We start from the raw sequence: 20050 nt of genomic DNA, 5'->3' as shown, positions 1-20050 counted from the left end.
GAAGACGTTATAGATCTTAAAAGTCTGAGGTAGCTCCAGGCGAAAAGCCACAGGGTTAATAACGGCTACTATTTTATAAGGACCAATGAACCTAGGACCCAGTTTCCAAGAAGGAACCTTCAACTTAATATTCCTAGTAGACAACCACACATAGTCATTCACTCCTAGGTCCGGACCTGGCGACCGTTTCTTATCGGCCATGCATTTATATTTACCACTCATCTTTTTCAAGTTAACTTGCACCTTCTGCCATACCGATGAAAGAGATGAAGAAAACCTTTCCTCTTCGGGAACCCCAGAAGACCCCCCCTCTTTGAAAGTACAAAATTGGGGATGAAAACCGTATGCACCAAGGAATGGTGACTTGCCAGTGGACTCCTGATAATGATTATTTATGGCAAACTCAGCTAACGGTAAATATGATGACCACAACTCTTGGTTTTCAGACACAAAACACCTTAAATATGTTTCTAGGTTTTGGTTGGTACGCTCAGTCTGTCCATTCGACTGAGGATGGAAAGCTGAGGAAAAGGACAAGTGAACCCCCAAACGGGAACAAAAAGCTTTCCAAAACTTAGAAATAAACTGGGTTCCCCGATCCGAAACCACATCGGAAGGGACCCCGTGAAGCTTCACGATTTCACTGATAAACACCTGAGCGAGAGTTTTAGCATTAGGAAGTGCGGGTAGCGCAATAAAGTGTACCATTTTGCTAAACCTGTCTACTACTACCAAGATAACTGTTTTACCCGCCGACAACGGTAAGTCAGTGATGAAATCCATTGACAGATGTGTCCATGGCCTATTGGGGATGAAAAGTGGCAATAAAGACCCTGCTGGACGTGTATGAGAGACTTTCGCGCGTGCACAAGTAGAACAAGTAGACACGAAATCCATTACATCCTGACGCAACCTTGGCCACCAAAAACGACGAGATAAAAGCTCCAAGGTTGCTTTACTACCCGGGTGTCCAGCAAGTGCCGAATTATGATGTTCTTTTAATAATTCAAGACGCAGGTTTAACGGTACAAACAATTTCTCTGAGGGGCAAGAGGCCGGGGCGTCCCCCTGAGCCTCTAACACCTTTCCCTCTAGAACAGAGTGTACAGCAGAGACAACCACTCCTCTTTGTAAAATAGGTACCGGATCACAAACATTACCCCCTCCAGGGAAACTACGAGATAATGCGTCTGCCTTGGTATTTTTTGCCCCAGGACGATAGGTGATTACAAAGTTAAATCTGGTAAAGAATAGCGACCACCTAGCTTGTCTAGGGGTGAGACGCTTAGCCGATTCTAGGTACAGAAGGTTCTTGTGATCCGTAATCACCGTGACGGGGTGGATTGCTCCCTCTAAGAAGTGACGCCACTCTTCAAGCGCCAGTTTAATCGCCAACAGTTCCCTATTTCCAATATCATAATTCTTCTCCGCAGAAGATAATTTTTTGGAAAAGAAAGCGCAAGGACGCCATTTGCCAGGAGACGGACCCTGAGACAATACAGCTCCCACTCCCACCTCTGACGCATCTACCTCGACAATAAAAGGCTGGGAGACATCAGGTTGAATTAGAACAGGTGCCGAGGTAAACCTCTCCTTTAGAGAGGAAAATGCATCTTTAGCGGCGACAGACCATTTGGAAAAATCCGTCCCCTTCCTAGTCATGTCGGTAAGGGGTTTAACGATCACTGAATAATTTTTAATGAACTTTCTATAGAAATTAGCGAAACCCAAAAACCGTTGTAGGGCTTTAAGGTTCTCAGGAAGATCCCAATCTAAAATTGCCTGGACCTTCCCAGGATCCATGCGGAAACCTGAAGCAGATAATAGATATCCCAGGAACTGTAATTCCTGAACAGCGAAGACACATTTTTCAATTTTCGCATATAATTTATTCGTCCGTAGGACCTGCAGTACTTGCCTGACATGCACCTCATGTGTTTTCAGATCAGCCGAATAAATTAAGATATCATCTAGGTATATGACTACAAACCTGCCGATGAGATGACTAAAAATATCATTAACGAAATGTTGGAAGACAGCAGGGGCATTGGTCAGACCGAAAGGCATAACTAGATTTTCATAATGCCCCTCAGGGGTGTTAAAAGCTGTCTTCCACTCATCCCCTTCCCTGATACGAATCAGATTGTAGGCCCCCCTAAGATCAAGTTTGGAGAACCACTTAGCACCCGCAATCTGATTAAAAAGGTCAGGAATGAGAGGAAGAGGGTATGGGTCACGGATGGTTATCTGGTTTAACTCACGGAAATATAAGCAAGGACGCAGGCCCCCATCTTTCTTTTTAACAAAGAAAAACCCTGCAGCCACGGGTGAAGAAGAGGGTCTGATGTGTCCCTTAGCCAGACTCTCGGAGATATAATCTTTCATGGCTTGTCTCTCGGGACCCGAAAGATTATACAACCTGGACTTGGGTAATTTTGCCCCGGGAATCAGGTTAACCGGGCAATCATAAGGACGATGAGGTGGTAGTTTCTGACAACCCTTTTCAGAAAAAACGTCCTCAAAGTCCGAAATAAATGTAGGTAGGGAAGCTATGGAGGCGATTAAGCAATTGTTATTTAAGCAATTCTCTCTGCAATGCTCACTCCACTCCAAAATCTCCCTGGCCTGCCAATCCACCACTGGATTGTGCGCTATCAACCAGGGAAGACCCAATACCACCGGAGAGGGAAGGCCCTCCAGAACGTAACATGAAAGACACTCATTATGGTGGTCCCCTACCCGAAGGTGTAAATTACGAACAATGTGGGTGAGGTTTCTCTGAGACAGAGGAGCAGAATCTATAGCGAATACGGGAATAGGTCTCTGCAGCGTACAGAGAGACAAACCCATAGTGCGGGCAAAATGGGCATCAATCAAGTTTACTTCTGCTCCACTGTCTAGAAAAACAGAAATAGACTCCGTCTTAACACCAAAAATAATGACCGCTGGTAACACAAATTGAGATGTTTGTATGGAGGAAACGTATACCCCCCGGCTGACATCCTCCGCACAGCCCGGGGTTAGTAGTTTTCCGACGGTCTTTTGTTTTTGAGAAAGGAGGGACAGACATTAATGAAATGACCCCTCCCCCCACAGAAAAAAACAAGCCCCCCCCCTACGGCGAACCTCGGGAGGACGGACCTGACGAGAAGTTCCGCCTAGCTGCATAGGCTCATCTAAGTCAGTACAGGCTGACTGTTGCTTGGGAGAGGTAACCAATTGCTCCGGAATTTTCGATCTCTCCCTAAGACGTCTATCTATTCTGATAGAGAGGGACATAACAGCATCAAGCGAAAGGGGGGTCTCATACAGCGCCAGTGCATCCTTAACCCTTTCAGATAACCCAGAGCAGAACTGACTCCTGAGAGCCGGGTCGTTCCACTGAGTATCCGTAGCCCACCTACGGAACTCTGAGCAATATTCCTCTGCTGACCGATCTCCCTGTAGGAGTCTCCGTAACTTCGACTCAGCCAGGGCGACTCGGTCAGGGTCATCATATATGAGACCCAAAGCCCCAAAAAATCCCTCCACTGACCGAAGAGCCTGAGAACCAGGGGGTAACGAGAACGCCCAGGATTGCGGATCCCCCTGAAGCAGGGAAATGACAATCCCTACCCGCTGTTCTTCATGACCTGAGGAGTAAGGGCGCAACTTAAAATATAATTTGCAGGCCTCACGGAACGTCGCAAATTTGTCCCTTCCCCCAGAAAATCTGTCGGGAAGAGCAACCTTGGGTTCAGTGACAATCTGGTTACCCATAGCAACCGCTGGGGGTGCGGTCTGCTGCATTTGCTGCTGTTGTTGGAGAACAGACGCCTTCAATCCTGCCACCTCCAAAGACAGGCTTTGAAGCTGTTCTGCCAAGGCATCAATAGGATCCATATTGGATTCTAAGTAGAGAGAGAAAAAAAAACAACAAATAAAAAATTATATAAATTTTTTATTTTTATTTTTTTCTCAAAAAGTAATGGCCAGTTATAATATCACGGTCGGCGTGGCTATCACATACGTGACACAGAGGGAGGGAACGAGGAAGGCCCTGCCCAAGTGAGAGGGAAGATGGTGACCCCTGACTCACCTGGCGGGTGGCACCTGGCTGCCCTGACGTCCCTAGACGGGTTCCTCACCCGTACGCCGATCACGTGCCTAAAGCCCTGGCTTTCCCTGAGCTGAGCCCTAGGTAGTGAACAGGGCGATGGGAACACTAGTCCGCACCACTAACTCTAAGGGAAAACACCAAGGGGAGGACAGACAACACAGACTCAACATATATTCCCAGGTGGGCGACAACAGGAGACAACAATAAGCCCAACAGGGATCCGGAGGGTAGCACTCAGAAACGACAAGCAGGATTCACCACTCCAGTGGGTCAGTATAGATGTCCAGGCAGGAAGCTCTATAACTGGCAACTAGAGAAGTGTGAGGGGAGAATATAAGGAGGTAGGGAGTGGCAGACAAGAAACAGCTGAGGAGGAGAAGCTACGGATCCCTGAGAGAGACAAAAAGGATAGCAAGGCAAACACAGAAAACAATCACTAAAAAACAACGTGATCTTTAGATATAGAGCGCACAGCCACCCGCTGCGACTTCCTGACCCCGGGTATAACGGAGTCAGACGTGGCTCTTGATACCCTCGTGACATCAACCATGTGATAGAGCTTGACGTCTGAAAAAACTGTGAACTAAACGGGCCTTTAAATTGCGTCCTCTGCGGTAGGCGATAGCTGGTTAATCACCAACCAGACGTTCAACACCCTTGTCCATTTTTAAGACCCTCCAGTGTCTGCGCAGAATATCCCGAATTGCTCCATTGGCTGCATCAAACGTTGCTATTAAATGAATCTGCTCATTGTCTGATTGTTTATCTCTGGGGTTTAAAAGAAATTCACGTGTGCATGCCAATGAGTGTTGATATGCCGATGCAATAGTTTTATGTGGGTATCCGCGTTTAAGAAATCTATTCGCCAAGTCCCTGGCTTTCAAATTAAAATCTGCAACGGAGGAACAGTTGCAGCGTACACAAAGGTACTGCCCCTTCGGAATCCCTCTTTTCAGAGGGAGAGGACGGCAGCTGTCCCAATGTAACAGGCTGTTTGTGGCCGTCTTTTTGCGGAAGAGGCTAGTGTGAATTTTGCTATCGTCCGTCTTAATGATAGTTAAGTCCAAGAACATCATTTATTCCTTTACAAAATCCTCAAATTGCTTCACTGTTCCTGTCCAAAAAAAACTAGCACATAGTTGATATATCTCAGTCATAATGAAATGTGGGACGACCATTCTAATAATTTATCTCCAAAGGACATGTCCCCTGAGCTGGCAGGCTGAAGATAATCTAGCAGAACAATTGGAGCAGTGAATATGGAGATCTCCAAACCTAAAGGGCTGGTTCTAGCTTTGTTACAAAGGTATTGCCATGTACTATATGATGTCTGATTTTTCTTTTCTTTTTTTTTTTTTTTTACATCAATTATCGCATAATCCCTTTAAGCGAATTATAAATTTAATAGGGATTCAGCTTAAATGAGTGTTTATGAACTCAAAATTGTAGAGATAAGAGCTACAGATCAAGCTGTCAGACATTTCCTTTGTCGAAATTCACTGTGCTGTGCTGCAAAATGATTTTTTTATATGTTCCTGGCTGCCCACATTACTATAGCTCAATCACAAAGGCTGTGGTTGATATTTCTTTAAGGGTCATGCATGCAATAGTAGCCTGCTTTGAGATGCATTTTGTGAAACGTAACGTCCGGGCCATAATAGAATAGTCCTATCCTTGTCCGTAATGCGGATAAGAAGGATAAGAATAGGACATGTTCTATATTTTCGTGGACACCACAGAACGGACATACGGATACGGACAGCACGCGGTGTGTGGTCCACATCTTTTTCGACCACATTGGAGTGAATGGGTCCGCATCTGACTCGCAAAAAGTGCAGATCGGATGCAGAGAAAAAATACATTTGTGTGCATAAGATTTTAGATAACATTTCACAAATTTGATAAAATTTGGACTCCATGGATCAGGTACAGTATGTCTGCTCATAAATATTTTGGGATGATGTGGTTATTATTCTTCAACTAATGGATGTGTATTTCATGTTGATTAACGTGGATTTCAAGTGGATTTTATTAAAATAAATATGACATGTATATGAACTGTTATGAAAGTTAAAGGTCATTTCTCTTTTTACCTTGATTATTATAAAGAAAACAAAAATTAATATGTAAACAAAATAAAAACGTTGAAATATAAAAGAAAAGCAAATAATTACCTCATTTCCCCCGGGCAGCCTGTTCATGTGTACCAACTGACCCTGGTCATCCAGAACAAGCTCAGTATAAATTAGAACATCAGAAGGCAGGGGACACTTTGGAATATAGGCACTTGCATCCATTGACTCCCAAAGCTTGATTAAAGCCTGTGTGTAAATAAACATATACTAGTATTAACCCTTTTCCGCAAAGCCAGTTTGGACCAAATGCCGAAGCCCCATTTTTTAAATCCGACATGTGTCACTTTATCTGGTAATACCTCTGGAATGCTTTTAATGATCCAAGCCATTCTAAGAATGTTTTCTCATGACACATTGTAGTTCATGTTAGTGGTGAATTTAGTTGATATGATTTACCTTTATGCATAAAAAATTAGCAATTTCAGAAATTTTAATTTCTCAGACTTTAAGACAAATAGTGATTCCTCGCAAAATAGTTCTTAGGCCCCTTGCAGACGAGCGTGTGTCACGCTGCGAGTCTGCAGCGCAGCTAACGTCCTGAACTCCTAGCACTGACGAGGTCGCATAGCGTTATATTGATTTATGATGCTATATAACCCTTAGAGGTCTGGAATGTATTGGATAACAGTGACAGCATTATGTAAGTGTCATCTAATACATTCCAGAACTGTAAGGGTTACATAGCATCATAAATCAATAGAATGCTATGCGAACCCGGCAGTTCAGGCAGGGGGCTGCGCTGCGGACTCGCAGCGTGACACACACTTGTCTGCAAGGGGCCTAAACCTCCTAACAGTCACATTAAAATGGGAAAAACCCTCCCAAAAATTTGTTAATGTAGATTTTTTATGTGTCTGCAGTAAATCTTGTTGGCGCACAACTCAAAATGCACTACAGCCCAAGTTGAGCTCGGGCATAACAGTTAGGTGGTTAATTAACATTCCCCATATTTCTACCATATGACATATTTTTAGTAATGTCATTTAATATTTTTTAGGATGTTAGAAGGCTTTGAATTTTGGAAGCAATTTTTTATATTTTCAAGAACAGTTTTTAACCACTTAAGGACCACAGGTTTATACCCCCTAGTGACCAGGCCCTTTTTTACAAATCGGCACTTCACAACTTTAACGGTTTATTGCTTGGTCATGCAACTTGGCACCCAAATGAATTTTACCTCCTTTTCTTCTCACAAATACAGCTTTCTTTTGGTGGTATTTGATTGCTGCTGACATTTTTCTTTTTTTCTTATATTAATCAAAATAGACCGCAATTTTCTCAAAAAAAAGCGTATTTTTACATTTTCTGGTAAAATTGTTCAAATATAATTACATTTCTATACAAGTTTGTGTCAGAATTTATTGTGCTACATGTCTTTGATAAAAAAAAAATCCAATAAGTGTATATTTATTGGTTTGCGCAAAAGTTATAGCGTTTACAAACTATGGTACAAAAATGTGAATTTCTGCATTTTGAAGCAGCTCTGACTTTCTGAGCACCTGTCATGTTTCTTGAGGTGCTAGAATGCCAGGATAGTATAAATACCCCCCAAATGACCCCATTTTAGAAAGAAGACACCCCAAAGTATTCGCGGAGGGGCATGGTGAGTTCATGTATGATTTTTTTTTTTTCACAAGTTAGCGGAAAATTACACTTTCTGAGGAAAAAAAAATAAAGTTTCCATTTCTGCTAACTTCTGGCAAAAAAATAAATAAATCTCCCACGGACTCACTATGCCCCTCAGTGAATACCTTGGGGTGTCTACTTTCCGAAATGGGGTCATTTGTGGGGTGTGTTTACTGTTCTGGCATTTTGGGCGGGGCTAAATTGTGAGCAACCCTGTAAAGCCTAAAGGTACTCGTTGGACTTTCGGCCCCTGTACGGACCTAGGCTGCAGAAAAGTGTCACACATGTGGTATCGCCGTACTCAGAAGAAGTAGGGCAATGTGTTTTGGCGTGTATTTTTACATATACCCATGCTGGGTGAGAGAAATATCTCTGTAAATTGACAACTTTGTATAATTTTTTTTTTAAAAGTTGTCATTTACAGAGATATTTCTCACACATTGCCCTACTTCTTCTGAGTACGGCGATACCTCACCGATGTGTGACACTTTTTTGCAGCCTAGGTGCGCAAAGGGGCCCAAATTCTAATGAGTACCTTTAGGATTTCACAGGGCATTTTTACGCATTTGGATTCCAAACTACTTCTCACGCTTTATGGCCCCTAAAATGCCAGGGCAGTATAAATACCCTACAAGTGACCCCATTTTGGAAAGAAGACACCCCAAGGTATTCCGTGAGGGGCATGGCGAGTTCATAGAAGATTTTTTTTTTTGCCACAAGTTAGCGGAAAAATATATATATTTTTTTTCTTACAAAGTCTCATATTCCACTAACTTGTAACAAAAAATAAAATTTTACATGAACTCGCCATGCCCCTCACGGAATAACTTGGGGTGTCTTCTTTCTAAAATGGGGTCAATTGTGGGGTATTTTAGGGGCCCTAAAGCGTGAGAAGTAGTTTGGAATCCAAATGCGTAAAAATGCCCTGTGAAATCCTAAAGGTACTCATTAGAATTTGGGCCCCTTTGCGCACCTAGGCTGCAAAAAAGTGTCACACATGTGGTATCGCCGTACTCCGAAGAAGTAGGGCAATGTGTTTTGGGGTGTATTTTTACATATACCCATGCTGGGTGAGAGAAATATCTCTGTAAATTGACAACTTTGTATAAAAAAATTGAAAAAGTTGTCATTTACAGAGATATTTCTCACACACAGTATGGGTATATCTCTGTAAATGACAACTTTTTCAATTTTTTTATACAAAGTTGTCAATTTACAGAGATATTTCTCTCACCCAGCATGGGAATATGTAAAAATACACCCCAAAACACATTGCCCTACTTCTCCTGAGTACGGCGATACCACATGAGTGACACTTTTTTGCAGCCAAGATACGCAAAGGGGCTGAAAGTCCAACGAGTACCTTTTAGGAGGGCATTTTTACGCATTTGGATTCCAGACTTCTTCTCACACTTTAGAGCCCCTAAAATGCCAGGGCAGTATAAATACCCCACATGTGACCCCATTTTGGAAAGAAGACCCCCCAAGGTATTCCGTGAGGGGCATGGCGAGTTTATAGAAGATTTTTTTTTTTTGGCACAAGTTAGCGGAAATTGATTTATTTATTTTTTTCTCACAAAGTCTCCCTTTCCGCTAACTTGTGAAAAAAAGTTCAATCTTTCATGGACTCAATATGCCCCTCAGCGAATACCTTGGGGTGTCTTCTTTCCAAAATGGGGTCATTTGTGGGGTGTTTGTACTGCCCTGGCATTTGAGGGTCTCCGCAATCATTACATGTATGGCCAGCATTAGGAGTTTCTGCTATTCTCCTTAGGCCTCATGCACACAACCGTTGTTTGGGTCCGCATCCGAGCCGCCGTTTTGGCGGCTCGGATGCGGACCCATTCATTTCAATGGGGCCGCAAAAGATGCGGACAGCACTTCGTGTGCTGTCCGCATCCGAGGCTCCGTTCCGCGGCCCCGCTAAAAAAATATAACATGTCATATTCTTGTCCGCGCATTGCGGACAAGAATAGGCATTTATATTGCCGGCGCCCGTTCCATTCCGCAAATTGCGGAAGTCAACACGGGCGCCCAAACCGCGTTTTTTGTGGATCCGCGGTTTGCGGACCGCAAAAAACGGCACGGTCGTGTGCATGAGGCCTTATATTGAGCATACGGGTAATGAGATTTTTTTTTTCCGTTCAGCCTCTGGGCTGAAAGAAAAAATGAACGGCACAGATTCCTTCATTCGCATCGATCAATGTGGATGAAAAAATCTCTGCCAAAAAATGTGCAAAAAAAAAAAAAAAAAGCTGCGATCGCTAATAAAGATCCAAAAAGCTTAAAAGTGATCTTTATAGCGCCGCAGCGATTTTACGGTGTTTTTGCAGTGATCAGAAAAAATACATTTCTGTCACTGCGGTGGGGCGGACTGAACGCAAGTGTGCGCACAAGATCAGGCCTGATCGGGCGAACACTGCGTTTTTTGTAGAGCCTAAGGTGACCCTAATGTACTGATATAGATCTGATTGCGATCAGTCTTGATCACTAACAGATACTATATAGTACTAGTGCTGATTAGCGACAGCGATGACGCTAATCAGCAACTAATCAGTGACTGCGGTGCGGTGGGCGCTAACTACCTAACAAGTAGCTAACTAACTGGCGGTGATAAGGGACCCTTAGGCCCCATTCACACGTCCGCAATTCTGTTCCGCATTTTGCGGAACGGAATTCCGGACCCTTTCATTTCTATGGGGACAGACTTTGTCCCGCTCGGATCCGGAATTGCGGATCTGCACTTCTGGGTCCGCACTTCCGTTCCGCAAAAATATAGAACATGTCCTATACTTGTCCGCAATTGCGGACAAGAAAAGGCATTTTCTATATAGTTCTGGCAATGTGCGGATCTGCAAAATGCGGAAAGCACATTGCCGGTGTCCGTGTTTTGCGGATCCGCGGATCCGCAAAACACATACGGACGTCTGAATGGAGCCTTACAGGGGGATGATCAATGACAGGGGGGTGATCAGGGAGTCTATATGGGGTGATCAGGGGTTAATAAGGGGTTAATAAGTGACAGGGGTGGTGTAGTGTAGTGTGGTGCTTGGTGCTACTTACAGAACTGCCTGTGTCCTCTGGTGGTCGATCCAAGCAAAAGGGACCACCAGAGGACCAGGTAGCAGGTATATCAGACGCTGTTAACAAAACAGCGTCTAATATATTTTTCTGGGGTTAAAAAAATCGCATCTACAGCCTGCCAGCGAATGATCGCTGCTGGCAGGCTGTAGTTCAACTCGTTTACCTCCCGATCCTGTGAATGCGCGCTCACAGGAGCGCGCGTTCACAGGAAATCTCGGGTCTCACGAGATTACGCCTATTGGCGTCGCTGAGACCTGAGAGAGCCGCCGCACTGACGCCTATCGGCGTTAGTGTGACGGCAGGAGGTTAAGGACCAATTCCATAATTCCAATTATGTAAGAAGTGGCTTACATAATAGAAACCACCTAAAAATATATGCATTTTAGTAACTACACCCCTCAATTTATTAAAAACATATGTTACAAACTTTGTTAACCATTTAGGTCTTCCACAGTAATTAAAGCAAAATGGAGGTGAAATTCTTTTATTTTTTTGTGCAGATTTTTTTTTATTATAATTTTTTCCTGTAACACAGCAAGGGTTAACAGCAAAACAAACCTCAATATGTGTTACCTGGATTCTACAGTTTACAGAAACACCCCATATGTGGTCCTAAGCTGCTGTAAGGGCACACAGCAGGAAAGCTGCGCAATATTGTTTTTGGAGAGCAGATATTGCTGGAATGGTTTTTGGGTGCAATGTCACATTTGAAGACCGCTAGATAGGAAACTCGAAAAAAGTGAACCCATTTTGGAAACTGAACCCCTCGATCAATTCCTTGAGGAGTGAAGTGAATACACTGACCCAACAAACATTTCACAGAATTTCACTTGACTGTGAAAATATTTTTTTTTATTTTATTTCCAACAGAATGTTGCTTAAAGGGAACCTGTCACCATATTTTGGGTATAGAGCTGAGGACGTGGGTTGCTAGATGGCCACTAGCACATGCGCAATACCCAGTCCCCATAGCTCTGTGTGCTTTTATTGTGTAAAAAAAAACGATTTGATACATATGCAAATTAACCTGAGATGAGTCAGAGCTTGAAAATATGATTCTTCTCTGGTCACACAAGTAAGATATGACTCTTTTCTGTTAATTTCCATATGTATAAAATCACAATAAAACCACAGAGAGATATGGGGACTGGGTATTGCGGAAGTGCTAGAGGCCATCTAGCAACCCATGTTCTCAGCTCTATACCCAAAATCCCAGTGACAGGTTCCCTTTAAGCACCAAAAGAGGTAAACAGGAAAAAAACAAACCACAATTTGCTATGCATTTTCCGGAATATGGTAAAACCCCATATGTGGTCAAACTTCTGTTTGGGGACACAGCAACATTCAGAAGGAGAAAAGAGGCATCAGTTTATTTTCTAACATGGAATTTGATTTAATTGTTTTTAGAGGCCATAACATTGTCATTTTTTTTGTTAAGCTGTGTGAGGGCTTGTTTTTTGTGGGACTGGCTGCAGTTTATTGGTATCATTTGAGTGTACATATCTTTTTGATATGTCTTTTTTTTGTACTATTTTTGGGAGGTGAGGTAGCAAAAATTGCAATTCTGTTTATTTCTAGGCGGATTTTTATAGGGATCTTAACGCGGTATACAGTTGCACTGTGAATGTTTACATGGTGTGTTCAATAAAAACATGGTAACATTTAATTCTTTGTGTGTTATTAGTTTAAGCAGACTGTGATTGTCTATTGTTGTGACTTAGATGAAGATCAGATCACATTTTATGACCAATTTGTGCAGAAATCCATATCATTCCAAAGGGTTCACATACTTTTTCTTGCAACTGTATATGATTTGATCATTTTATTCTGTGGGTTGATATGGTTATGGTGATACCAAATTCATATAGATTTTTTTATGTTTTACTACTTTTTCAGTATAAAACCACTTCTGTATTAACAAAAATTATATTTTGCATTGCCATATACTAACATCCACAAAATTTTCACCAATGTAGCTTTTTTTTCACCAATTTTTTTTTATCACATTTTATTAAATTATTTTTGGAGGTGAGATGACAAAAATTGCAATTTAGTCATAATTTTTATTAAGATTTTTTTACGGCGTTCACCAGACGGGATTAGTAATGATCCTTTTATTGATCAAGTTGTTATGGACGCAGCAATACTAATTATGTGTAGTTTATTTTATGTTTTCATTTTATTTATTTCAATTTTATTTAAAAAAAAGTTCACTTTTTATTTTTACACTTTTAAATTTTTTTATCAATCCAAAACAGACTTTGCATTGCTGTTTTTAAAGTTGTACAATCGAAGCACAAAGTTCCTTACCGGAGTCTTGTGAGACTTTTGCCTCCGCGCAGCGCATACATTTTAATGCCGTACGGAGACCGGTCTACATAAAGCATTTAAACGAAGCTGGGGAACAAATCGAGTTTGGATCTTGGATCCGAAGTGCAATTCGCTCACCCCTAATTAGGACTGAATAGTAACAGTGATCCATGAAGGTAGACTATATTTAGTTTAACCATATTGATTTAAACTTTAAAGTGAACCTGTAACCTCTCCTAACATAAGCTAGTTTCACATCTGCATTTGGGTTTCAGGTTTTAACATCCGGCAGAGAATCTCAAAACCTGACCAAAACAGATCCGTTTTGATTTTACACATCAGTATCCATCCGATTCATTAGGATGCAGTTATGTGAAATCAAAACGGAACAAACATGATCCGTCACTAAATACAATGAAAGTCAAAAGGTAACGGATCCTAAAAAAATCAGATCTGTCACTATTGACTTACATTGTTTTTTGTGATGGATCCAGTTTGTTCCGTTTTGTTGACTGGACACAAAACTGCACCTTGCATCGGTTTTGTGTCTAGTCACAAAATGGAATGCTGCTGGAACGGAAAGCATCCTGATGCATAGTGAACAGATCTCTTCCCAGTCAGAATGCATGTGGACAAAACTGAACCGTTTTGGCCTGGTTTTGAGATCCTCGGCCAGATCTCAAAACAAGAATGCTAAAGCGCATATGTGAAAGCTGCCATATTTGTTTTAGCAGCTATTTGCATTCCCTCTGTAATAATTCTGGAACATCTATTCTATGACTATGTTGTGCCATTCCTTTATTATTCCTGTTAGAAGTTATGAATGAAGTACTATCAGTTTGCAATGATGGTCCAGATGGAAGCTACCAGTTGGGGTTGTGTCCTGTATAGCCTGATAATATCTAATCAATGTTGTCATTAACACCCCCAACTATCACACTTGGTCACCCCCCCAACTATTCACACCGATTTGCACCTTAATTGCAAACTACTTGTAATCCATTCATAATTTCTATCAGGAATAATAAAGGAATGGCACAACAAAAAGTCACAACAGATGCTCCAGAATACTTAGTACAAGAGGATGCAACTAGTTACAAAAACAGACATGGAGGAGAGGTTACAAGTCCTCCCTAAACTTATAGATCCAAAACTTTAAACAACTTGATTTTAGAGCACTGACTGTACGTGTAATGACCCAGAGTGCCATTACCACTCTTTTGCACCTTGTTGTTACCTTCTATGAGCTGAGTGTGTGTCATCTAATACATTTGTATCATGTCGTTCTCACTGTGTATATTTATTCCTATGCAGAGGTAATGTTCAAGTGTAATGTGCCTGGTTCACCAGCAGGTGGCAAACAATCTGCGCAGGGATAGTTTTTCTGGAGAGGAACCTTCGTTCCTTCCAGCCCTCTTTAAAGAGGGAGGAGAAAGTTAGTGTTCGTGAGTCTAGCCTACCCCCTCCAGGGGAAAGGTTGTGTGTTGGCTAGCAAAGCACTGTTTGCTCTGCTAGGCCCACAGGCCCTGCCTGTGAAGTACTACATGGTTGCTTGTCCCCTCCTGGGCTTACATTGCCTTCATCCAAGCTGAAGCTAGAGCTTGAGGTACTCAAAGCCAGGACAAGAAGTTCCTAGGATTGCAGATAAAGATAAAGTAAGAGACAGACTACAGCTAAACTAAGTTCTAGCAGAAGAGGAAAGTTCCTATTTACTACAACTACAGATATAGCAGAGCTGAGATTATTGCAGAAGTGTTTGCCTGCCAAAGTTTAGCCAATACCCGCTGATGACCAAGATAAATTTGAAAGATTGTTTCCTGATGCAAGTTTATTCAAGGAAAGCGGTGTTCAATGTTACTACAAGTCTGGACTCAATTATTCCTTCATCATCCAAGTTACTCATCCCTTTTGCACTTTCTTCGGACTACATCACTTCTGGGATCCAAGGATATTCAGGTAGGAGCACCATGACATGTGTATACAACATATGTTCCAGTAGATAGTGAGGGCACAATAGCTGTGTTCATGCCACGTGCAGTAGGTGATTTCTGTTGTATACAGCTAATAACCCACTGCAACTCTAATCGCAGGCCTTTAAAGGAATCTCATCACGATCTTGGACTATTATATGCAGTAATACACAAGAACTACTTTATATAAAAAGTCCATAATGTTGTTTTGTTTTATTTAATTTTCGGTGTTTCAAGAGCCACCACACACAGACGTATCCAGGACATAGGCTCAACTATTGTTTTCTTTGTGTCAAGCCACTCATGACCCAAAGACAACGTCAGACGTGTCTTTCTTGGGCTAAAGAGAAAAGGGACTGGACAGTTGCTCAGTGGTCCAAAGTCCAGTTATCAGATGAAAGTCAATTTTGCATCTCTTTTGGAAATCAAGGTCCTAGAGTCTGGAGGAAGAGTGGGAAGGCACATAATCCAAGTTGCTTGAAGTCCAGTGTGAAGTTTTTACACAGTCAGTGATGGTATGGGGAGCCATGTCATCTGCTTGTGTTGGTCCACTGTTTTTTATGAAGTCCAAAGTCAGCACAGCTGTCTACTAGGAAATTTTAAAGCACTGCATGCTTCCATCTGCCGACAAGCTTTATGGAGATGCTGATTTCATTTTCCATCAGGACTTTGCACCTACCCACACTGCCAAGTACCAATACCTTGTTTAATAACCACGGTATTAATGTGCTTGTTTGGCCACCAAACTCACCTGACCTAAACCTCATAGTGAATCTATGGGGTATTGTCAAGAGGAAGATGAGAGACACCAGAACTAGTGTTGAGTGAGCATGCTCGGCCGAACTACTGTTCGGCTCGAGCATCGCTATGCTCGAGTCTCCGGCCCGCACGTTTTGCGGCTCCTGTACAGCCAATAAATGTGCAGGTAAGTACTTCCCTCACTGTAATGCCAGTAGCCATGTTGGGTACTGGCATTAAAGTGATTGGCTGGCCAGAACACGTTCGGCTCATTTGTAGTCAGGGAGAGCTGCGCTTCGGAAGGGACAGAGAGTGTAGGGAGTCTAATCGCAATCAATTCAGTAGAAAAACGTTTCAAAGACCCAAAAGTCATTTTAAGGACTATTGTGGGTGGTGGCAGGCTGGCAGTATTTTATAGCTACAGTAATTTTTTTTTACAGCATTTACAATAATTCTATAGAGGGTGTCTGCAGTGACTAGAGACATCTGTCCAATATCTTCTGTGTGTCAGGGCCAGAAATTAGAGAAATATAAGTGAAAATTTATATATTCTTTCCATCATTTTCAATAATTTTTCTATAGAGGATGTCTGCAGTGACTAGCGAGTTGAGACATCTGTATTATACCTTCTGTGTGTCAGGCCCAGAGATTGGAGAAATATAACGGAAAATTAATATTTTTTTCCATCATTTTCAATAATTTTTCTATAGAGGGTGTCTGAAGTGACTAAATGAGTCGTGACATCTGTATTATACCTTCTGTGTGTCAGGGCAGGAGATTGGAGAAATAACTGAAAATTACTATATTTTTTCCATCAGTTTTAGTACTTTTTATATAAAGGGTGTCAGCAGTGACTAGATACATTTGTCCAATACCTTCTATGTGTCAGGGCCAGAGATTGGAGAAATATAACTTAAATCTATTTTCTTTTTTCTATACTTTTACGTACTTTTTTCATGTACTATACTTGCTGTGAACTGTGACATCCGTGCCACATCTTGTGTGTCAAGTGCGCATATAACACTTAATATGCGCAAGGCGGGCAGTAAGGGACAGGGAAGTGGCCGTGATGCTGATGGTTAACGCAGAGGCCATGGCCCTTGGTGTGTTGAAACACAATCGTGAAGCGTGAAGAAAAACAATCATCCACGATACCTAGCTTCATGTCTCAGTTTGCAGGGCGTCACAGCACAAAACTCTTGAAGTCAGACCAGTGCGACCAGGTGGTCGGTTGGATTGCAGCAGATAATGCTTCTAGTCGGTTAAGCACCACCCTGTCTTCAACCAAGTCCAGTCTCAGTAGCCAAGAGTCTGGTAAACAGAATCCTCTCCCTGATCCTCCTTCCTCCCACCATGGAGAGAGTCTGGGCAAACAAGTGATCCCACATTCGGAAATTTCGAGGAGCTCTTTTCATCGCCATTACCTTATTTGGCCCTGTCGCCAAGCACGCTTGAAGAGGGACATGAGATCTTGTGCCCTGATTCCCAACCTCTTGAGCATTCACAGTCACAAGAACATGACGATGGGGAAAGGCAATTAGTGTTTAATGAGGTGGATGATGATAAGACACAGTTGCCAATGAGTCAACCGCAATTACGGTCTCAAGAGGTTGATGAAGAGGATGAGATACAGTTGTCAATCACTGAGGTTGTGGTTAGGTCAACAAATCAAGAGGATGATCAGAGTGAGGAAGTGGAAGAGGATGTGGTGGACGATGAGGTCACTGACCCAATCTGGAAAGCCGAGTGAGGACAGCAGTACAGAGGGAGAAGGATCTGCAGCACTGCAACAGGCTGAAAGAGGCAGTCGGATGGCAAAAGGGAAAAGGCGGGCCACACCAAACAGGCCCACAACTGTTCCACGGAGCACCCCCTTGCTTAAACCTCCCTTGCCAAGGGGTAGGTGTTCCGCAGTACGGCGCTTTTTTGAGAAAAGTGCGGACGACAAAAGAATAGTAGTTTGCAACCTGTGCCACACCAAAATGAGCCGGGGTGTGAACAACAGCAACCTCACCACCCCCAGCATGATCCGCCACATGACATCCGAGCACCGTAATAAGTGGGATGAACGCCTGGGTCCACAATCTGTGTCTGCGAGTCACACCACTGCCTCCTCTTCCCCTATGGTACGTGCTGGCCAACCACAATCTGTGTCTGCGAGTCACACCACTGCCTCCTCTTCCCCTATGGTACGTGTTGGCCAACCACCTGTCGAAGGCGCAGGCGAGATGTGCACCTTTGCAAGCACCATCAGCAAACACATCTACTTTCCTGTCCCAGCACAGCGCCATTATCATTACCCCAGTCATTTGAACGCAAGCGCAAATACCCAGCCACCCACCCACAGGCCATAGCACTAAATGCGCACCTTTCAAAATTACTGGCCCTGGAAATGTTGCCATTTCGGCTTGTGGACACAGAGTCCTTCCGCAGCCTGATGTCGGCAGCCGTCCAGCGAAACTCTGTCCCCATCCGCCACTATTTTTCGAGGTGTGCCGTGCCCGACTTACACCGATATGTGTCCCGAAACATCACACGTGCCCTGACCAACGTAGTTACTGGGAAGGTCCACTTAACCACGAACACATAGACAAGTGCATTTGGCCAGGGACGCTACATTTCCCTGACGGCAAACTGGGTGAACATTGTGGAGGCCGGGAGCGAGTCGTACCCTGGGATGGCACAGGTGCTACCGAAGCCCAGGATTGCGGGCCCTAATTCCATCAGGGTTTCCGCCAGCATCAACGTTAGTTGCTCCAACCCCCACTTCTCTTCCTTTGCCTCCTCCTCCACTTCCGCGTGCAGCACCAGTTAGCCATCAGCAGTTAGCTGGAAGCAGTGTAGCAGTGCAGTGGGGAAGCGTCAACAGGCCGTGCTGAAGCTGATATGCTTAAGGAACAAACAGCACACTGCCACAGAGCTGTTGCAGGGGATAAGAGACCAGACAGAGCTGTGGCTCTCGCCACTCAAACTACAACCAGGCATGGTTGTGTGTGATCATGGCAGTAACTTGGTGGCGGCTTTGGAGCTCGGCAAGCTCACACACATCACATGCGTAGCTCACGTCTTAAACTTAGTGGTCCAGCGGTTTCTCAAAACCTACCCCAATTTGCCTGAGCTATTGGTGAAGGTGCACTGCGTGTATGCACATTACCGGAAGTTATCGACAGCTTCAGCCGGTCTGTCAACGCTGCAGCAGCGTTTAAAATTGCCAGCTCACCGGCTGTTGTGCGACATGAGCATGCGCTGGAACTCCACGTTCCACATGTTGGCCAGGCTTTGTGAGCAGCAGAGGGCAGTAGTGGAATACCAGCTGCAATATGGTAGTCTCCTTTCCAGTCAGCTTCCGCTAAGCAGAAGCAAGGAGTTTGCATGGATGTCTGACCTCTGCGAGGTTTTAAGAAACTTTGAGGAATCAACAAATATGGTGAGCGGCAATAACACTATTATCAGCATAACCATCCCACTTCTGTGTCTACTCAAACGCTCGCTGCTCACAAATAAGAACGACGCTTTGTATGTGGAAAAGGTGAAATGGGGGAAGAAGACATTACACAGGGTGATAGCCAGACCACCCTCTGTTCATCTTCTCAGCGCGAATTGGACAATGAAGAGGAGGACGAGCAGCAGGAGACTGTTGCCTCCGCTACAAAGGGTAGTACCCATAGAAGTTTTATTCCATCTGTTCAGCGTGGGTGGGCAAAAGAGGAGGAAGAGGATGAAGAATTTGAGAGTCATCCTCCTGATGAGGACAGAGTAATCTTGTCTGTTGGTACTCTGGAACACATGGCTGACTTCATGTTAGGCTGCCTTTCCGGCGACCCGCATGTTATACGCATTTTAGACAACACTGATTACTGGGTTTTCCCCCTTCTTGACCCCCGCTACAAAAAGAACTTCTCATCTCTCATTCCTCAGGTGGAGAGGACGAGCAAAACGGTGCAATATGAGAAGGTCCTTGTAGAAAAATTGCTCCAAAAGATTTCCATCTGACAACGCTGGCGGCAGAGTCTGTACTTCCTTGGTCAACCAGAGAGGAGACTAGAGGAACACACAGCAGTTCCAACAGAGGCAGGGCAACACTCTTC

At 43.4% G+C, this 20050-nt stretch overlaps 1 protein-coding gene across 1 annotated transcript in view; it reads right to left on the bottom strand.

The window, feature by feature from the left end:
• The window catches only part of ACACA (acetyl-CoA carboxylase alpha), a 993014-nt gene that overhangs the window by 342847 nt on the left and 630117 nt on the right, over positions 1–20050 (bottom strand). Inside the window, exon 40 of the mRNA XM_040424192.1 lies at positions 6274–6420. Within this exon, the coding sequence (XP_040280126.1) occupies positions 6274–6420 (147 nt within the window). The remainder of the gene's footprint in view (positions 1–6273; positions 6421–20050) is intronic.

This window comes from Bufo bufo, chromosome 3 (assembly GCF_905171765.1).
Source record: "Bufo bufo chromosome 3, aBufBuf1.1, whole genome shotgun sequence".
In the NCBI taxonomy this organism is placed as follows: domain Eukaryota; kingdom Metazoa; phylum Chordata; class Amphibia; order Anura; family Bufonidae; genus Bufo; species Bufo bufo.
The sequence above is the reverse complement of the archived record's forward strand: the minus strand, read 5'-3'. Positions and strand labels throughout refer to the sequence as shown.